A 17,718-nucleotide genomic window follows, 5' to 3' on the forward strand; every position below is an offset into this window, starting at 1 on the left:
CTTGGACCTCGTTGGGTTTCTTATGTAGACCGGTTGCCAGCGCATAGTCCTCGAATTCATCCCTGAAGTTGTACCAATTAGTATTCGAGACCCCTGTGAGAACCATGGGATTTGGTGGCGGAATGTTCGCTGCCATAGCGATGGAATAGGAGATATCTTTGCCTTCAGCCATCGAGGTAACATTAGGTAGTGATGCTAGCTTGCCAGCTAACAACAAGTTGATCAGTGTTGTGACTAGCAGTAGGAAACGGCGTGTGTTCGCATATGGAACGTAACCGCGCCAATACTGTACTTAGCTACAGAAATAACAGACGTGTGGTTTTCAAGACACTTCTGATACCATGTTTCAGTACGAAATGTTGGATAAAGGAATGAAGACAGACACCAATGTCAAGTTCAATAGCCTTGTTCAAGCATTGTACAAATCCCTACACACGGAGTCCAGGAAACCGTCCGTCTAGTCGATTACCTATCAATTACACTCCGTAACAATCATCCTGGTCATTTCTACTGCCTCTGATCTAGCGGACTCACTAAACCCTAGCTTTGTTTGTAAATTATGTCTTCGTGTTTGAGCGTGCCCCTGGCTATTTGTAAATATATATATATTTTTAATATAAAATGGTGCAGTGTGGTCTGCTTAATATAAGGAATTTGAAATTATTCAATTATTCAACTTTTACTTTAGCAATTACATTTACTTTTGATACTTAAGTATATTTAAAACCAAATATATATATATATATGTATTTGTTTTTTTACTCAAATATAATTTTACTGGGTGACTTTTACTTTAGTCATTTCTTTTATTAAGGTTTCTTTCCTTTTACTCAAATGACATTTGGGTACTTTTTCCACCACTGGTCATTGTATCTATCATGTACATTTCAGCCGCATTTGGTCAAATTGAATGTACAGTGGACACCACCCATTTCCTCATCCTTATTACTCCACCCCCTTCACCTGAGCAGGGATATAAGGCCAGAGCTGCTTCATCACCGCACAACTGCCTCTTCAATCTACTGCTCCTAAATACTTGTAAGTTCATTTAAGAATTTGAGGTAACTCCTATTTTAATGTGTGTTTTTTTCATTTATGTACATGGAATGGCCAGTTAAATTAGGTCTTAATGAGATGATTTCTATTACTTTTGTGTATTATTTAGTTGTTTTTTACATTTGTCATTTAGAACTGAAATGATACATTCTCATTATAAAAGGCCTAGTTTAGGCACATTTTCTCTCTTTCTTCCTTTTGTCTAAATGTGTTTTGCTCCTTCCTGTTTGTGTGGGTGTTTACTATAATAAACTGCAGCGAATAAACAATATAAATTCTCTCTTTCAGAATCATGAGTATGAACTACATGAGCACCGAGAGGATTCTGCTGAAAGGGGACTACCTCCTCTCCAACAATGGGCAATTTAAAGCTATCTTTCAGGTACAATAGTTAGTGAAACACTTACATTTCAATTATATTAACATTAGATATCTGGTCTGCAACTTATTTTGACCTTAGAAATGTTTTTTGTAGGGATGTAACGATTCATGCTGTGATCAGACAGACCGTGTCATTAAATCAATGCTGTGTAATAAATTATGTAGTCAAACTTTAATTATATATTTAAAAAATGTTTAATGGATATGTGTACAACAAAAGTTCAACATTCACCTTCTGCTTCCATTAACGTCAAGCCATCTAGCATACAGTTTGATGCATTCGATAAATCCAACATATGCACCACACAGAACTCACTGCAACTGGCTCTGCAACGCAATGCTGCAAGGCAAACGCAGCGTTCAATTGGAAATTATGTTGCATATGTTGGATTTATGCATCAAACTGTATGTGTAGACGGCTTGACATTAATGGTAGCAGAAAAAGTTACTGGCAAAGTGAGAGGATTTAACTCTGGTGCCTTCAGCTGAACCTTAATCTTGAAACATTATTTTTATTCTCTATATATATATATATATATATATATATATATATATATACACCTTTCAAAAGTTTGGGGCCACTTAGAAATGTCATTGTTTTTGAAAGATAAGCACATTTGTCAATTAAAATAACATAAAATTGATCAGAAATAGGTTCGATTACAGGCTCAAAATGTCCAGCAACAAAGAACTTTCTTCTGAAACTCGTCAGTCTATTATTATTCTGAGAAATGAAGGCTATTCCATGTGAGAAATTGCCAAGAAACTAAAGATCGAGGCATCTGTTTTTTCTCTAAGTAAGAAAAGCTATTCAAGAATTTACTGGATAAAAAAAAAAGATAATGATCATTCTGATTAATTACACCAACAGAAAAATACACTTATTTTATTTTTTCTCCTACACAGCAACTGTAGTAGGAGAATCATCAGCGAGCATCTTCTGGATCCGAAATGTATTAAATACGTAAATTAAAATCTTTACCATTACAAATGTAGACAGAGGACAGAGAAAAGCTGATATAATTTGGTATGCCTTTAAGGTGTACATTGGGGCGGCAAGTAGCCCAGTGGTTAAAGCGTTGGGCCAGTAACCGAAAGGTTGCTAGATTGAATCCCTGAGCTGACAAGGAAAAAAATCTGTCCTTCTGCCCCCAAACAAGGCAGTTAACCAACTGTTCCTAGGCCGTCATTGTAAATAAATGTGTTCTGACTTGCCTAGTTAAATACCATTTTTTTTAAACATTAGGGGAATGATAATCTCATACTCTGCAAAAAGTTACATCTGATTTAGAAATTAAAATGCAAGATAAATAAATCACAATCTTAGAAAGCCCATAAATCTTTACAAGATAAAGAAGAAAATAACATTTTCTGAATTTACGCAGGAATACGATCTTTTACTTTTGAAGAGAGCCAACAACTACAGGTTAAACTCAAATAAAGCATATTACTTAATGGAAGATAACCCTGGTAAATATCTCACAAAACGAATACACGCTAAACCAGTTATAATTGTAAAATATACAAATTCATGTTAATTAGAAACAACGCAATTAATGACAATTTTAAAAGCTTTATGGAAATTGATATAAATCTGAATTAAACAGTTGGACGAATCCTATAGCCTTAGACTCAACAACCCTGAAGCAATTATCAGCAGACGAAAAATAAATCACTCAACAGAGACCACCAAAAAATAAATATTAGATGCTTTTAAAACATTCGCGTGGAGAAAAAGCACCAGGAATGGATAGCTTTATCATCGAGTTACCTGCTGAATGGACTTAAAATATATTTCATTTTTATTGTCCAGGTTCACGATCAGAAATAGTTTTGGTAGTTTTTCTTTAAACAATCAGTGTATACTAGATACATGGGCTCCGATATGAGACACAAATGATGTTTTAGTAGGAAACGATATGGTTTGATTAGAGAACGAATTGAGATTCAGTTCGATGCGATATGATTCTATGCACTGTTGCATGAACACATTAATTTCCCATTCTAAATGAATATCTGCTGCTGATGTAGATCATGAGATAGATGTTTTTATTTCACCTTTATTTAACCAGGTAGGCTAGTTTAGAACTGTCACGAACCGGCTCAAAGCCCGTAACAAAAGGGAGACAACGTGGAGATAAGGAGTAACAAAATATATATTTATTAACTAAAGCAACTAAGGAAAATATACAATGGTGTGTGTAATCAGTAATCAGTATTGTAAGTGAGTGTTTTGCATGCATGAATGTGATAATGCAGGGTTTTGAAAGGTGCTAAAGCAAACAACCAAAAACCACCAAGAAACACAACAAAAAAACCTATCAAAGTGTCTGCATGGAGAGAGTCTCCTCCATGAATGGGGAAGTGGTGTATTTATCCTGGGAAACACCTGGGCCCAGGTGTTTCCCATGTAGCTGACGACCCTCCCAACTCCGCCCACCAGCATCCTAATAAGGGAATAACAAAGAGAGAATACGGCAGACAGAGTGGGAGGGTCGTCACAGAACTATCTCATTTACAACTGCGACCTGGCCAAGATAAAGAGTTACACATGGAATAAACAAGCATAGACTCAATAACACAGTAGAAAAAAAAGTCTATATACAGTGTATGCAAATGGCGTGAGGAGTTAAGGCAATAAATAGGCCATAGTAGCAAAGTAATTACAATTTAACAGATTAACAGATTATTAGAGCATACAGGTTGCAGTGGTGGGTGGTATATGGGGCCTTGGTAACAAAACGGATGGCACTGTGATAGACTGCATCCAGTTTGCTGACAGGAGTATTGGATAGTCAGTTTTACGAGGGTAAGTTTGGCGGTGTGAGTGAAGGCGGCTTTGTTGCGAAATATAAAGCTGATTCTAGATTTCATTTTAGATTGGAGATGTTTGATATAAGTCTGGATGGAGAGTTTACAGTCTAGCCACACACCTAGAATGTGGACAACTACAAATTCCTAAGTCAGAACCGTCCAGAGTAGTGATGCTAGTCGTGCGGGTGGGTGCGGGCAGCGAACGTTTGAAAAGCATGCATTTTGTTTTACTAGCGTTTAAGAGCAGTTGGAGGCCACGGAAGGAGTGTTGAATGGCATTGAAGCTCGTTTGGAGGTTAGTTAAGTGTCCAAAGAAGGGCCAGATGTATACAGAATGGTGTCGTCTGCGTAGAGGTGGATCAGGGAATCACCCGCAGCAAGAGCGACATCGTTGATATATACAGAGAAAAGAGTCGGCCCGAGAATTGAACCCTGTGGCACCCCCATAGAGACTGCCAGAGTTCCGGACAACAGGCAGGGCAGGATGCATATAGGTCTATAACAGTTTTGGTCTAGAGTGTCCACACATCGCCTCCTCGGTTGTCAAACCCACGAGAGGCAGCTCCATCTCATTTACACATCTTGGAGGTAGTTGTGCCATGCATAGGACGTAAAGCCAAAAACTCCTCTGTCACGCTTAGGTTGGAGTCCATATTTGACAACTGGGCAATCTCGGTGCTCTCATCCACAGCCAAGGAATATGCAATAAAATCACAAGCTGCTCTTTTAGATTGATGGACAAGAGCAATGGTGTGCTCAGAACAGACTGGTAATAGGGGTTGCAACAATGGCGGCAGATCATTTTAGAAAGAGGGTCCAGATTGTCTAGCCCAGCTGATTTGTACGGGTCCAGGTTTAGCAGCTCTTTCAGAACATCTGTTATCTGGATTTGGGTGAAGGAGAAGCTGGGGAGGCTCGGGCAAGTAGCTGCGGGTGGTGCGGAGCTGGTAGTCAGGAGGAAAGCGTGGCCAGCTGTAGAGATGCTTATTGAAATTTCCGATTTATCATGGATTTATCAGTGGTGACCATGTTACCTAGCCTCAGTGCAGTGGGCAGCTGGGAGGAGGTGCTCTCGTTTTCCATGGACTTTACAGTGTCCCAAAACATTTTGGAGTTTCTGTTTGAAAAAGCTAGCCTTTGCTTTCTTGACTGACTGCGTGTATTGGTTCCTGACTTCCCTGAACAGTTGCATATTGCGGGGACTATTCGATGCTAGTGCAGTCCGCCACAGGATGTTTTTGTGCTGGTCGAGGGCAGTCAGGTCTGGAGTTCTACATTTTTTTGAAAGGGGCATGCTTATTTAAGATGGTGAGGAAATTACTTTTAAAGAACGACCAGGCATCCTCGACTGACGGGATGAGGTCAATATCCTTCCAGGATACCTTGGCCAGGTCGATTAGAAAGGCCTGCTCGTAGAAGTGTTTTAGGGAGCGTTTGACAGTGATGAGGGGTGGTCATTTGACTGTGGACCCATAGCGGATACAGGCAATGAGGCAGTGATAGCTGAGATCCTGATTGAAAACAGCAGAGGTGTATTTGGAGGGCAAGTTGGTCAGGATAATGTCTATGAGGGTGCCCATGTTTTTGGATTTAGGGTTGTACCTAGTGGGTTCCTTGACAATTTGTGAGATTGAGGGCATCTAGCTTAGATTGTAGGACTGCTGGGATGTTAAGCATATCCCAGTTTAGGTCACCTAACAGAACGAACTCTGAAGAGGAGGGTCAATCAATTCACATATGGTGTCCAGAGCACAGCTGGGAGCTGAGGGGGGTCTATAACAGGCGACAACAGTAAGAAACTTAATTCTGGAGGGATTCATTTTTAGAATTAGAAGCTCAAACTGTTTGGGCGTAGACCTGGAAAGTATGACAGAACTTTGCAAGCTATCTCTGCAGTAGATTGCAACTCCTCCCCCTTTGGCAGTTCTATCTTGATGGAAAATGTTGTAGTTTGGTATGGAAATCTCAGAATTCAGACACGGCAAGGACATCAGGGTTGGTGGAGTGTGCTAAAGCAGTGAGTAAAACAAATGTAGGGTGGCGGCTTCTGATAACATGCATGAAACCAAGGCTTTTTCGAAGTCAACAAATGAGTGCCTGGGGACACGCAGGACCTGGGTTCTGTGTGTGTGTGCGTGCGTGTAAATGATGTATGTCTATATAGGCACCTGAGCTGAGCAATAGAGACTAGGCATCTACCACCCCACTCAATGTGGTCTCCGAGCATTTCGTATTATTCTGTAAGTAAATCCAAGACACTGCATTTTGTATGGATATGCAGTGGCGATTTTAGCATGTAAATCTTGGTGGGTGAACAAAAAAAATAGTTTTAGATGCATGACAGCAACGCCAATACAACACTAAGCAATACACAAATTGCACTATAATGGTGACAAATGGTGCCCACAAACTGTTAGGGCCTACATAAAGCTGTCCCAACAGCAGAGCTTTCTTTTCAGCACAATTGCGTAAATCATTATCACTGCTACACCTGGCTATCAGTGGAGCCTTGTCTGGCAGCGACACGGTTAATTCATAATTTACTGCCCTTTAAAAAAACATAGCTGATATGGCTGACTTGCTTAAACAAATGTGGTTTCTACTGATAATTGAGTTGTACAAACTATGGCATAAGGGGACAATGAGCAGATAAGAGGCAATCTGTAATTTCGAGTACGACATTAATGAGCGGACGCAGTCAATATAGCTTTAAGCACTTTTGAAATCTACAGCGACAGAATTCAGAACATGGGCCGTTCTTACAGCATTCTCCCTGCACACCAAGTCAGTACCATAGGATAAAGGGGGCATATAAGCAGACAATGAAAGCTCTTACAATATTAAATGATTACATTACTCTAAAATAGGCTACATGGGCACCACCAAGTCAGAACAGTAGGGGGGGGGGAAGGGACCAAATTATTAGGGTGAGGCACATGGGCTACTAACAGCTTACTACACAAAATACACGTAGTAGTACCTTCTTAGCTACAGTATACATATCTCCCTGTCATATTACATAATTTATGCAGCTGCAAACAAGACATTTTTGGACTCCCCTTGTTGTGCCGTGCTCACTTGAACAGGAAGGTGGCGCGGCGGTCCTTGTGGGCAGATTTTTCATCAGTCTGGCATTTCCTGGATTTATGGTGCTTTCAAGACAATTGGGAACTCGGGAGGGGGGGGGGGGGGGACAAGGTTGAATCATGACGTCAGTGATCTTCAGGTCGGAGCTCTAGAAAGAGGCCCGAGTTCACAACTTTGAATTCAGAGTTGAATGACCGTTCAAAAATGTATTTTCCCAGTCTGAGCGTGTTTTTTTCCCCAGAGTTCCCTGTTGTCTTGAACTCATTAAAGTCTGAGATTTCCAAGTTTCCAGTTGTTTTGAATGCGGCAGAAGGCATGCTGGATTGACAGCATGGCCAATGTATTCAAACTTTTCTGGTCCATGGTGTTGAATGTTTATCCTTTTAAGCTTGGAATAGAGACCCTTAAACCCAGACTTGGACCAAATACCCTCTCCACTGAATAGCAGGCTAGTGATTGCTTTGCAATGCTTGCAGTTAGCCACTGATTCTTTCCAAACCACTCATTGTTGAATTTGCATTTTCCAACTTGTGTAATGTTTATGGTTGATGAGCAGCAATACATTTTATCTATAATTTCTCTTCATATGACAAGGATTGAAAAGGATTTGCCAGCAGACTGTCACCGTGATTCATGAAGATGACTGCTTGCTAGCTAAAATTTTGAAAGTATGATGTTGACATGATCAGTCCAATCAAATCTACGGTAGATATAACGTGATTTAACAATTTATCTGTGGCCAACGACCTTGAGCCTTCTTGGATGGGCACTTCTAATGTAACTATGGCAGCACCCATGGGACTTGAATTTGAGGTCTCGATGTATATTTTGCAGTTATGTGGTGTCCCAATGAGTGACAGAACATTGAGCCAATCACTGCACAACTAGAATACATTACCAACCCCTAAGCTCTGTATTTTCCAATGGCTGTCCCACCACCACAGAAAGCAATGAACTATGCTGAAACACCTGCATTTTGAAGCTGCCTTACTCAAGAAAGCAAAAAAGAGACCATGTTTGTATGCGGATTTATTCACTTTTTAAAATTGTAATGTTTTTACATTGTTTGCAAACTGATATGTGACACGTATTAATGCCAAAAAACATACAAAACAGGCTCTGCCCTCAATGACGGGTCACCATTGATATGTTACGTTTCCTAATGTGTGTATTCATTTGTGGATGCCCATTATACATTCTGATTGATATGTTACGAATTGCAGATTTTAATTTAGAATGGGAAATGAAAATCTTAGTGCATCAAACCAAATCGCATTGATTCATTCTCTAATCAAACCGCATCGAATTGTTTCAAATGAAAATGTATAATTCCTGTATCATATCGCAGACCAAGTATCTAGATACGTATCGAATGGAATAAATGCACACCCCTAATATTTTGATTTAGCTGACGAACACTTGCCGCGAATATTGAAAAATAATTTGGGAAATATTTTTCACCCTAAACTTTAAGTAATCATTTAAAAGTGGATGAAAGGAATGCACAGCAGTACAGAGGTCATCTTTGTCTAACATGTTTATATGAAAATTAATTTTCTCTTTGCAGACCGATGGCAACTTTGTGCTCTACGGTTGGGGTCGGGTTGTCTGGGCATCAAACACTGTGAACAAAGATGCTCAGAGGCTCATCCTCCAACAGGATGGCAACCTGGTCATCTACACCACACAGGACCATCCCATTTGGTCAAGTAACACCGCCCGTTGCAACAATACACAAAGAGGCCACCTCACCCTCACTGACAAAGGTACCCTGGAGCTCTACAGAGACCGAGTGGTGATCTGGACATCGTAACATCGACCGGCCCAACAATGCACAAAGAGGTCACCTCACCCTCCCTGACGAAGGTGCCCTGATGCTCTACAGTCCCAGAAATGTGGTCTGGTGCTCTCGTGAGGACACTAGTAATGAGGCAGAGTAACATCTTCACTTGACCATACCTGTCTACATCTACCACTAAACTGTATTCAAAAGCCTTGAGGCTTTAACCCTTTGATTTGGTCAAATAAAACTGTATTGACTTAAAGTAGTCATTTGTGTTGTAATTCTGTGCATTGTGTCAGGTACTCTATATTCAAAAGACAAACATCACTAACTTTTCATGAAGAAAATAGCTGTATTGGCTCATATAAAAGAGAACATGAGATTTGACTTTTTCATGTATATTTTTATTATGAAAGACACTATCATGCATCACAACAGAATAATTTATGGAGGGACACATATACATGGATTATAACGTTGCAGTTGTGAGTCTGTATTGGCGTTTGTCCCATAGAGAATGCTAGTGGCCTTGATGTCGCATAGGCAGCACCAGAGGGCTATCTCTATGGGTGAGTGGGAGGGTGTGGGCCCATGTGTGATGTTACAGGAAGGCACACAGTCTCTCCAGTACAGAAGGGTTTCTGTTGCTGAGGAAGATGAGTTCTTTCTTCCCTTCCTCTGTCTGACCTTATAGAGAGAAATCTCTCAATCAGTTCAACATGTCATAATCTAAACCATCACAAACAGTGGTGAAAGTGAATATCTCTTACTGTGTGGGTGTTGTAGCCAGTGGCGGTCCAGGTAGTAGAGGTAACAGCTCTCAAACTCCTTCTCACTGTAGAGGGAGACTGGTACTGGGATAAATGGGTCCATGCTGTCAAAGCCCTCCTGTAGGAGGAACACAGAGGATATATGTTTTTAATATGTGAACTTCTGTTTCTATATGCATCATCAGTCAAATAAACACATCAGAAGGGTCTTGTCCAAAAACATCTACATCATTCCGTTGTTAGCCCAGATCAATAGACACCAAGGGTTAGAGGTAGTTTTTGGACTGGACATACAACAACATTAACCAGGGTGTAATCATGACCACTGACCTCTCCCAGCAGCTCCTGGGGCAGGTAGGCAGAGCTTGGAGCGTAGAGAGATCCTGTCTGAGACAGCGTGGCGATGACCACCCCTCCACACTGAGGAGAGAGAGGGAACAGAGGTGTAAATCACAATCATGTAATGTCTATTACACAGAGGATAACCACCATGCAGTTCTCACCCAGTCATTGTTGATCATCTTCCTCAAGTTATGAACCAATGTCAACTCCTCTGGAGCCACCTGGCAGAGGGGATGGAAAAGTGACAGGGGAGAGAAAGGTCAGTCAAGTAAGCAATCTTTACACAGAAATTACAAAGGCAAAAATGGAAGCAATAGAAATCAACTTTTTTTATAGATCCACAGTGAGGTGAATGAATGTATAGGTGTATTAGTACAGGGCTCTTGTCCTCCTTCTTGAGCGTGGTCCTTCCCCAGAGACCGTTGACTCCATCAACAGCCACAGCCAGCCTGAAGCCCCCCTCTGTCCCCCCAGCCTGTAGCCTCAGCTCCTTTAGAACTGCCCCCACCACATCACTGCTGCTCTTCACACGAGACACTCCCTGGGGTGAAAAAAACACAGCTTAACAATGATACGTGGTATGAGATTCTTAAGAGAAGTGCACTGAACCAATTATGTTTCAGAACTGGAGCCCAGACGCAAGGCGTCCACATGGAAACAGTAGGGATTCTGCAATAAAGTCTTTGTTGTCATTCAACAAGAGATTACTTGTTTTCATGCACATTTTTTAATTGAAAAATACTGCACAATACATGTTAGTTAAATATAAAATTGCATGACTAAGATCTCCTTGGCAAAAACGTCATAACAGATTAAGTTATTTTAGATTAATTCTGACTACGGCATCTTAAAAATGGACAAACAGCACTATTAACACTTTCTCATTTTTCAAGTGAAGGTCTTTTAAGGGAGCATGCGAGCACACTCATTCAGTTCGCCTAGCCAAGTTCGGCCAAACTGAAGGATGCTGACGCCTTAATAAAGGGCACGTTGACACTCGACTCACCATGTCCACCAGCTCCCCTAGTGGCCGTCCCTCCTCAGTGCTCTCTCTTTTAGTCCACACGTACCGCTGCCTCAACTTGATCTAAAACAACAAGGGGAGACACAGTCACAAATACAGGATGCCTCAAGGAGTAAAAATATGCTTAGCAACTGTGTGCAATAGTATTTAAAATGACATCCCTGTACCCCACACACACAATTATCAGTAAGGTTCCTAAGTCAAACAATGAATTTCAAGCACAGATTCAACCAAAGGCCAGGGAGCTTTTCCTATGGTTCACAAAGGGCACCTATTGGTAGTTGGGTAAATATACAAATAAAACAGACATTGAATATCCCTTTGAGTATGGTGGAGCTATTATTGATGCACCATCCAAAGTGTAAAAGTAAACCCACAACGATACAGGTGGCAATCCTAACGTAGTTTCCGGAGAGGCAGGAACCGCTCAGGGATTTCACCATGAGGCGAATCGTGATTTAAATCAAGTTTGAGTTTAAAGGCTGTGATAGGAGATAACGGAGGATGGATCAACATAGTAGTTATTTCACAATACTAACATAATTGATAGTGAAAAGAAGGAAGCCATCCTGTTTGCAATAAGGCACTAAAGTAGTACTGAAAAAAATGTGATATGAAATTAACTTTTTGTCCTGAATACAAAGCGTTATCTTTTGGGTAAATCCAACACAACAAACACATCACTGAGTATCATGTCATATTTTCAAGAGTGGTGGTGGCTGCATCATGTTATGGGTATACTTGTCATCGGCAAGGCCACTGGAGTTTTTTTTTAGGATAAAAAGAAACCGACACTGGGAAACAAACAAAGCCAAATATACACTGGAATTGCTTACCCAGATGACATTGAATGTTTCTGAGTGGCCTAGTTAATTTTTTTTTTTAAATATTAGGCAAATATGGTACAATCCAGGTATGCAAAGCTCTGAGACTTACCCAGAAAGACTCACAGCTGTAATTGCTGCCAAATGTGATTGACATGTATTAACTCAAATCAAAATATTACTTTTTTTATTTCCCATGAATTAAAAAAATAACATGTTTCTTCCACTTTGAGAACTTGTGTAGATCGTTGACAGAAAACAACAATTAAATACATTTTAATCCGGCTTTGTAACAACAAAATGTGGAAAAAGTCTAGGTGTGTGAATAGTTTCTGAAGGCACTGTATCTTACTTCTAAAGTTAGGATTAGGGGATGATAAACTGATCCTAGATTTGTTCCTACAGGCAACACATACAGTGCCAGTCAAAGGTTTGGACACACCTACTCATTCCAGGGTTTTTCTTTCTTTCTTTCTTTTACTATTTTCCACATTGTAGAATAATAGTGAAGATATCAAAACTATGTAATAACATATGGAATCATGTAGTAACCCAAAAAGTGATTACAGCTTTTCGGGTTTGTACGGTGTGCAAAGCCTTGACAGTTTTGCACACCGTGTGTCCAAACTTTTGACAGGCACTGTACCTGGCGCCCACTATCTATCTGAGGAGGAGGGGCTACCTTGGAGAGGAAGTGTTCATTGGTGGTTCTGAAGTTGCGTAGCCAGTTGGAGGCCTGTATTGGCTGGTCAAAGCGGGAGGCGTGGTAGGAGGAGGGCAACAGCTCCTTACAGTTCTTCACCCACAGGTGGGCTATAGAGAGGAGATTATTATCATAATCATTATTATCATCATCATTATTTTGTGTGTCTGTGTGTATGCCACGTCAGGGTGTGTGTGTGTTACTCACCATCTGGTATGTGTAGTACTAGCCATCCCTGTGTGGAGCAGTAGTGGACAGTATGACAGAGAGACATGGTCTTCCCACTGCCCTTCACCCCATCTACACAACCAGTCAAGGTCAACACCAACATAATTCAACACAATACAGGTAGACAACACAGGTCATAGAGAGGTACGGGGATGACTGTGTGTACAGTCGTGGCCAAAAGTTTTGAGAATGACACATTCATTTCCACAAAGTTTGCTGCCTCAGTTTGTATGATGGCAATTTGCATATACTCCAGAATGTTATGAAGAGTGATCAGATGAACTGCAATTAATTGCAAAGTCCCTCTTTGCCATGCAAATTAACTGAATCCCCCAAAAAACATTTCCACTGCATTTCAGCCCTGCCACAAAAGGACCAGCTGACATCATGTTAGTGATTCTCTCGTTAACACAGGTGTGAGTGTTGACGAGGACAAGGCTGGAGATCACTCTGTCATGTTGATTGAGTTCAAATAACAGATGCTTACCTGCAAGGAAACACGTTCCGTCATCATTGCTTTGCACAAAAAGGGCTTCACAGGCAAGGATATTGCTGCCAGTAAGATTGCACCTAAATCAACCATTTATCGGATCATCAAGAACTTCAAGGAGAGCGGTTCAATTGTTGTGAAGAAGGCGTCTGGGCACCCAAGAAAGTCCAGCAAGCGCCCGGACCATCTCCTAAAGTTGATTCAGCTGCGGGATCGGGTCACCACCAGTACAGAGCTTGCTCAGGAATGGCAGCAGGCGTGTGTGCATCTGCACGCACAGTGAGGCGAAGACTTTTGGAGGATGGCCTGGTGTCAAGAAGGGCAGCAAAGAAGCCACTTCTCTTCAGGAAAAACATCATGGACAGACTGATATTCTGCAAAAGGTACAGGGCTTGGACTGCTGAGGACTGGGGTAAAGTCATTTTCTCTGATGAATCCCCTTTCCGATTGTTTGGGACATCCGGAAAAAAGCTTGTCCGGAGAAGACAAGGTGAGCGCTACCATCAGTCCTGTGTCATGCCAACAGTAAAGCATCCTGAGACCATTCATGTGTGGGGTTGCTTCTCAGCCAAGGGAGTGAGCTCACTCACAATTTTGCCTAAGAACACAGCCATGAATAAAGAATGGTACCAACACATCCTCAGAGAGCAACTTATGCCAACCACCCAGGAACTGTTTGGTGAAGAACAATGCCTTTTCCAGCATGATGGAGCACCTTGCCACAAGGCAAAAGTGATAACTAAGTGGCTCAGGGAACAAAACATAGATATTTTAGGTCCATTGCCAGGAAACTCCCCAGACCTTAATCCCATTGAGAACTTGTGGTCAATCCTCAAGAGGCAGATGGACAAACAAAACCCCACAAATTCTGACAAACTCCAAGCATTGATTATGCAAGAATGGGCTGTCAGGATGGATGTGGCCCAGAAGTTAATTGACAGCAAGCCAGGGCAGATTGCAGAGGTCTTGAAAAAGAAGGGTCAACACTGCAAATATTGACTCTCTGCATCAACTTCTGGTAATTGTCAATAAAAGCCTTTGACACTTATGAAATGCTTGTAATTATACTTCAGTATTCCATAGTAACATCTGACAAAATATCTAAAGACACTGAAGCAGCAAACTTTGTGGAAATTAATATCTGTGTCATTCTCAAATGTTTTGGCCATGACTGTATATGAAATGTGTAAAGGTACACTGAGGTGTGATCAGGTATATTAGGTAGGGTAGGATACAGAGTAGGTAGCGCAGGTTGGGCTTGCTGTAGTCAGCTCGCTTCAGGTGAGATATCAGCTCCAGAGCAGGCTGCCTCACCATCACACAGCCCTCGTTAAACGTCTTCACCTGGACACAGGTACAGACAGTCAGTCATACTGTAATACACACACACACACACACACACACACACACACACACACACACACACACACACACACACACAATACCTGTTGTTGGTATCGTGGAGGCAGGCCATGGGGGAAGACAGTGTGGAAGTGGGAGGGGGGCACAGTGTAGTACTGCCCTAGGTGCTGTTCTGACTGACAGGCCTGGGGACAGAGGGAGAGGAAACATCAGTACCCTCCACACTTATTACCACATGCTACAGAATAAAGTGTGGTTGATTATTCCACCTACTGGGTCGTTCTCCTGTGTTCTGAAGATGGAGAATGTCTCCGGTCTCATCTCCATGCCAACCGCCTCCTGCTGCTGGCCACACCCACTGCCATGGAGCGGCCGCACCTGCGCTACCTGTCCGTGACATCATCACATTCCACAGGTAAGAGGCAGGTGTAGAGCGTCTATCATAGTCCAAAACGTGTACGCCTAAGCACAGCAGTGTTCTAGAATTTAGGACCGTTAGAATGAACTACAGTACAGTGGTGAAGCACAAAATACATTTTTACTAGTACCAGAAAGACATCTCCAGAAAGACATGTACTGTATATGTAGCGCTGACTTTTCAAAATGCATTGATCACATGGAAACTGACATCCCAATGCATCTTAAATGTTAATAAATATTCATAGCTAGCACTAGCTCAAGATGTCCTCTTAAGGAGCCTAACCTCCCCGTTACTCCTTAAGGTCCAAGGACCTTCTGTTATTTTCAGAGGTAGACTGGCTCTGGCAGCCAAAACCATCTAAACGCCAAACGATTCTCAAATGTGATACTAGAAAAATAAAGCCCTTTACTTTTAGATCACATCAAAATAATTTAACAAATGCAAAATATACACATACTGTACACCACAGGAGGATGGTGGCACCTTAATTGGGGAGGACAGGCTCGTGGTAATGGCTGGAGCGGAATCAATGGTATCAAATAAATAAAACATGGTTTCCATGTGTTTAATGCCATTCCATTAGCTCCTTTCCAGTCATTATTATGAACCGGCCTCCCCTCAGCGGCCTCCACTGCTGTATATTGTTTTTAACATTTTTATTTCACCTTTATTTAAACAGATAGGCTAGCTGAGAAGAAGTTCTCATTTTCAACTGCGACCTGGCCAAGATAAAGCCAAGCAGTGCGACACAAACAACAGAGTTATACATGGAATAAACAAACATGCAGTCAATAATACAATAGAAAAAAGTATATATACAGTGTGTGCAAATGAGGTAGGATAAGGGAGGTAAGGCAAAAAATAGGCTATAGTGGAGAAATAATTACAATATAGCAATTAAACACTGGAGTGATAAATGTGCAGAAAATGAGTGTGCAAGTAGAGATACTGGGGTACAAAGGAGCAAAATAAATAACAGTATGGGGGATGAGGTAGTTGGATGGGCTATTTACAGATGGGCTATATACAGGTGCAGTGATCTGCTCTGATAGCTGGTGCTTAAAGTTAGTGAGGGAGATATGGGTCTCCAGCTTCAGTGATTTTTGCAGTTCATTCCAGTCATTGGCAGCAGAGAATTGTAAGGAAAGGCGGCCAAAGGAGGAATTAGCTTTGGGGATGACCAGTGAGATATACCTGCTGGAGCGCGTGCTATGGGTGGGTGCTGCTATGGTGACCAGTGAGCTGAGATAAGGTGCTTTACCGGCGCCGACAGAGATGGCCGCCTTGCTTCGCGTTCCTAGGAAACTATGCAGTATTTAGTTTTTTTACGTGTTATTTCTTACATTGGTACCCCAGGTCATCTTAGGTTTCATTACATACAGTTGAGAAGAACTACTGAACATAAGAGCAGCGTCAACTCACCATCAGTACGACCAAGAATATGACTTTCCAGAAGCGTATCCTGTGTTCTGCCTTCCACCCAGGACAATGGATTGGATGCCAGCCGGCGACCCAAAACAACGACGTCGTAAAAGAGGCAAACGAGGCGGTCTTCTGGTCAGGCTCCGGAAACGGGCACATCACGCACCACTCCCTAGCATACTACTCGCCAATGTCCAGTCTCTTGACAACAAGGTTGATGAAATCCGAGCAAGGGTAGCATTCCAGAGAGACATCAGAGACTAACGTTCTTTGCTTCACGGAAACATGGCTCACTCGAGAGACGCTAACGGAGTCGGTGAACCTAGCTGGTTTCTTCACACATCGCGCCGATAGAAACAAGCATCTTTCTGGTAAGAAGAGGGGCGGGGGGGTATGCCTTATGATTAACGAGACGTGGTGTGATCATAACAACATACAGGAACTCAAGTCCTTCTGTTCACCTGACTACCAAGGGAAATCTCTTCGATTATAATCACAGCCGTATATATTCCCCCCCAAGCAGACACATCGATGGCCCTGAACAAACTTTATTTGACTCTATGCAAACTGGAAACCACATATCCTGAGGCTGCATTCATTGTAGCTGGGGATTTTAACAAGGCTAATCTGAAAAGACTCCCTAAATTGTATCAGCATATCGATTGCGCAACCAAGGCTGGTAAAACCCTGGATCATTGTTATTCTAACTTCCGCAATGCATATAAGGCACTCCCACCGCCCTCCTTTCGGAAAAGCTGACCACGACTCCATTTTGTTGCTCCCTGCCTACAGACAGAAACTAAAACAAGAAGCTCCCGCGCTCAGGTCTGTTCAACGCTGGTCCGACCAATCTGATTCCACGCTTCAAGACTGCTTCGATCACGTGGATTGGGATACGTTCCGTATTGCATCCAACAACAACATTGACGAATACGCCGATTCGGTGAGCGAGTTCATTAGAAAGTGCATTGACGATGTCGTACCCATAGCAACGATTAAAACATTCCCAAA

The 17,718-nt window shown here is 41.8% G+C and overlaps 2 protein-coding genes across 3 annotated transcripts; one reads left to right on the plus strand and one right to left on the minus strand.

Moving 5' to 3' along the window:
• The first annotated feature begins 1,008 nt into the window (after positions 1 to 1,008).
• Positions 1,009 to 9,383, plus strand: LOC139396481 (B-type lectin plumieribetin-like). Of its 2 annotated transcripts, none has more exons than XM_071143502.1 (3): positions 1,009 to 1,038; positions 1,345 to 1,438; positions 8,906 to 9,383. In XM_071143502.1, exons 2-3 carry the CDS (start codon positions 1,349 to 1,351, stop codon positions 9,149 to 9,151), a joined length of 336 nt encoding a protein of 111 aa, XP_070999603.1. In that variant the 5' UTR covers positions 1,009 to 1,038; positions 1,345 to 1,348; the 3' UTR covers positions 9,152 to 9,383. The 2 variants fall into 2 exon arrangements, with proteins under 2 accessions (XP_070999603.1, XP_070999604.1); XM_071143503.1 differs by lacking the exon at positions 1,009 to 1,038 and adding an exon at positions 1,044 to 1,061.
• A 126-nt stretch (positions 9,384 to 9,509) lies between these two features.
• LOC139396482 (small ribosomal subunit protein mS29-like) lies at positions 9,510 to 16,873 on the minus strand. The gene is made up of 12 exons (XM_071143504.1): positions 16,708 to 16,873; positions 15,138 to 15,251; positions 14,948 to 15,049; positions 14,738 to 14,846; positions 12,992 to 13,084; positions 12,764 to 12,894; positions 11,240 to 11,320; positions 10,610 to 10,774; positions 10,395 to 10,454; positions 10,222 to 10,311; positions 9,892 to 10,009; positions 9,510 to 9,808 (listed from the first exon to the last, which is right to left on the minus strand). The coding sequence occupies exons 1-12, from the start codon at positions 16,864 to 16,866 to the stop codon at positions 9,723 to 9,725; spliced, it is 1,308 nt and encodes a 435-aa protein (XP_070999605.1). The 5' UTR covers positions 16,867 to 16,873; the 3' UTR covers positions 9,510 to 9,722.
• Between the last annotated feature and the right edge of the window lie 845 nt (positions 16,874 to 17,718).

This window comes from Oncorhynchus clarkii, unplaced genomic scaffold (genome assembly GCF_045791955.1).
Source record: "Oncorhynchus clarkii lewisi isolate Uvic-CL-2024 unplaced genomic scaffold, UVic_Ocla_1.0 unplaced_contig_3088_pilon_pilon, whole genome shotgun sequence".
Taxonomy (NCBI): Eukaryota; Metazoa; Chordata; class Actinopteri; order Salmoniformes; family Salmonidae; genus Oncorhynchus; species Oncorhynchus clarkii.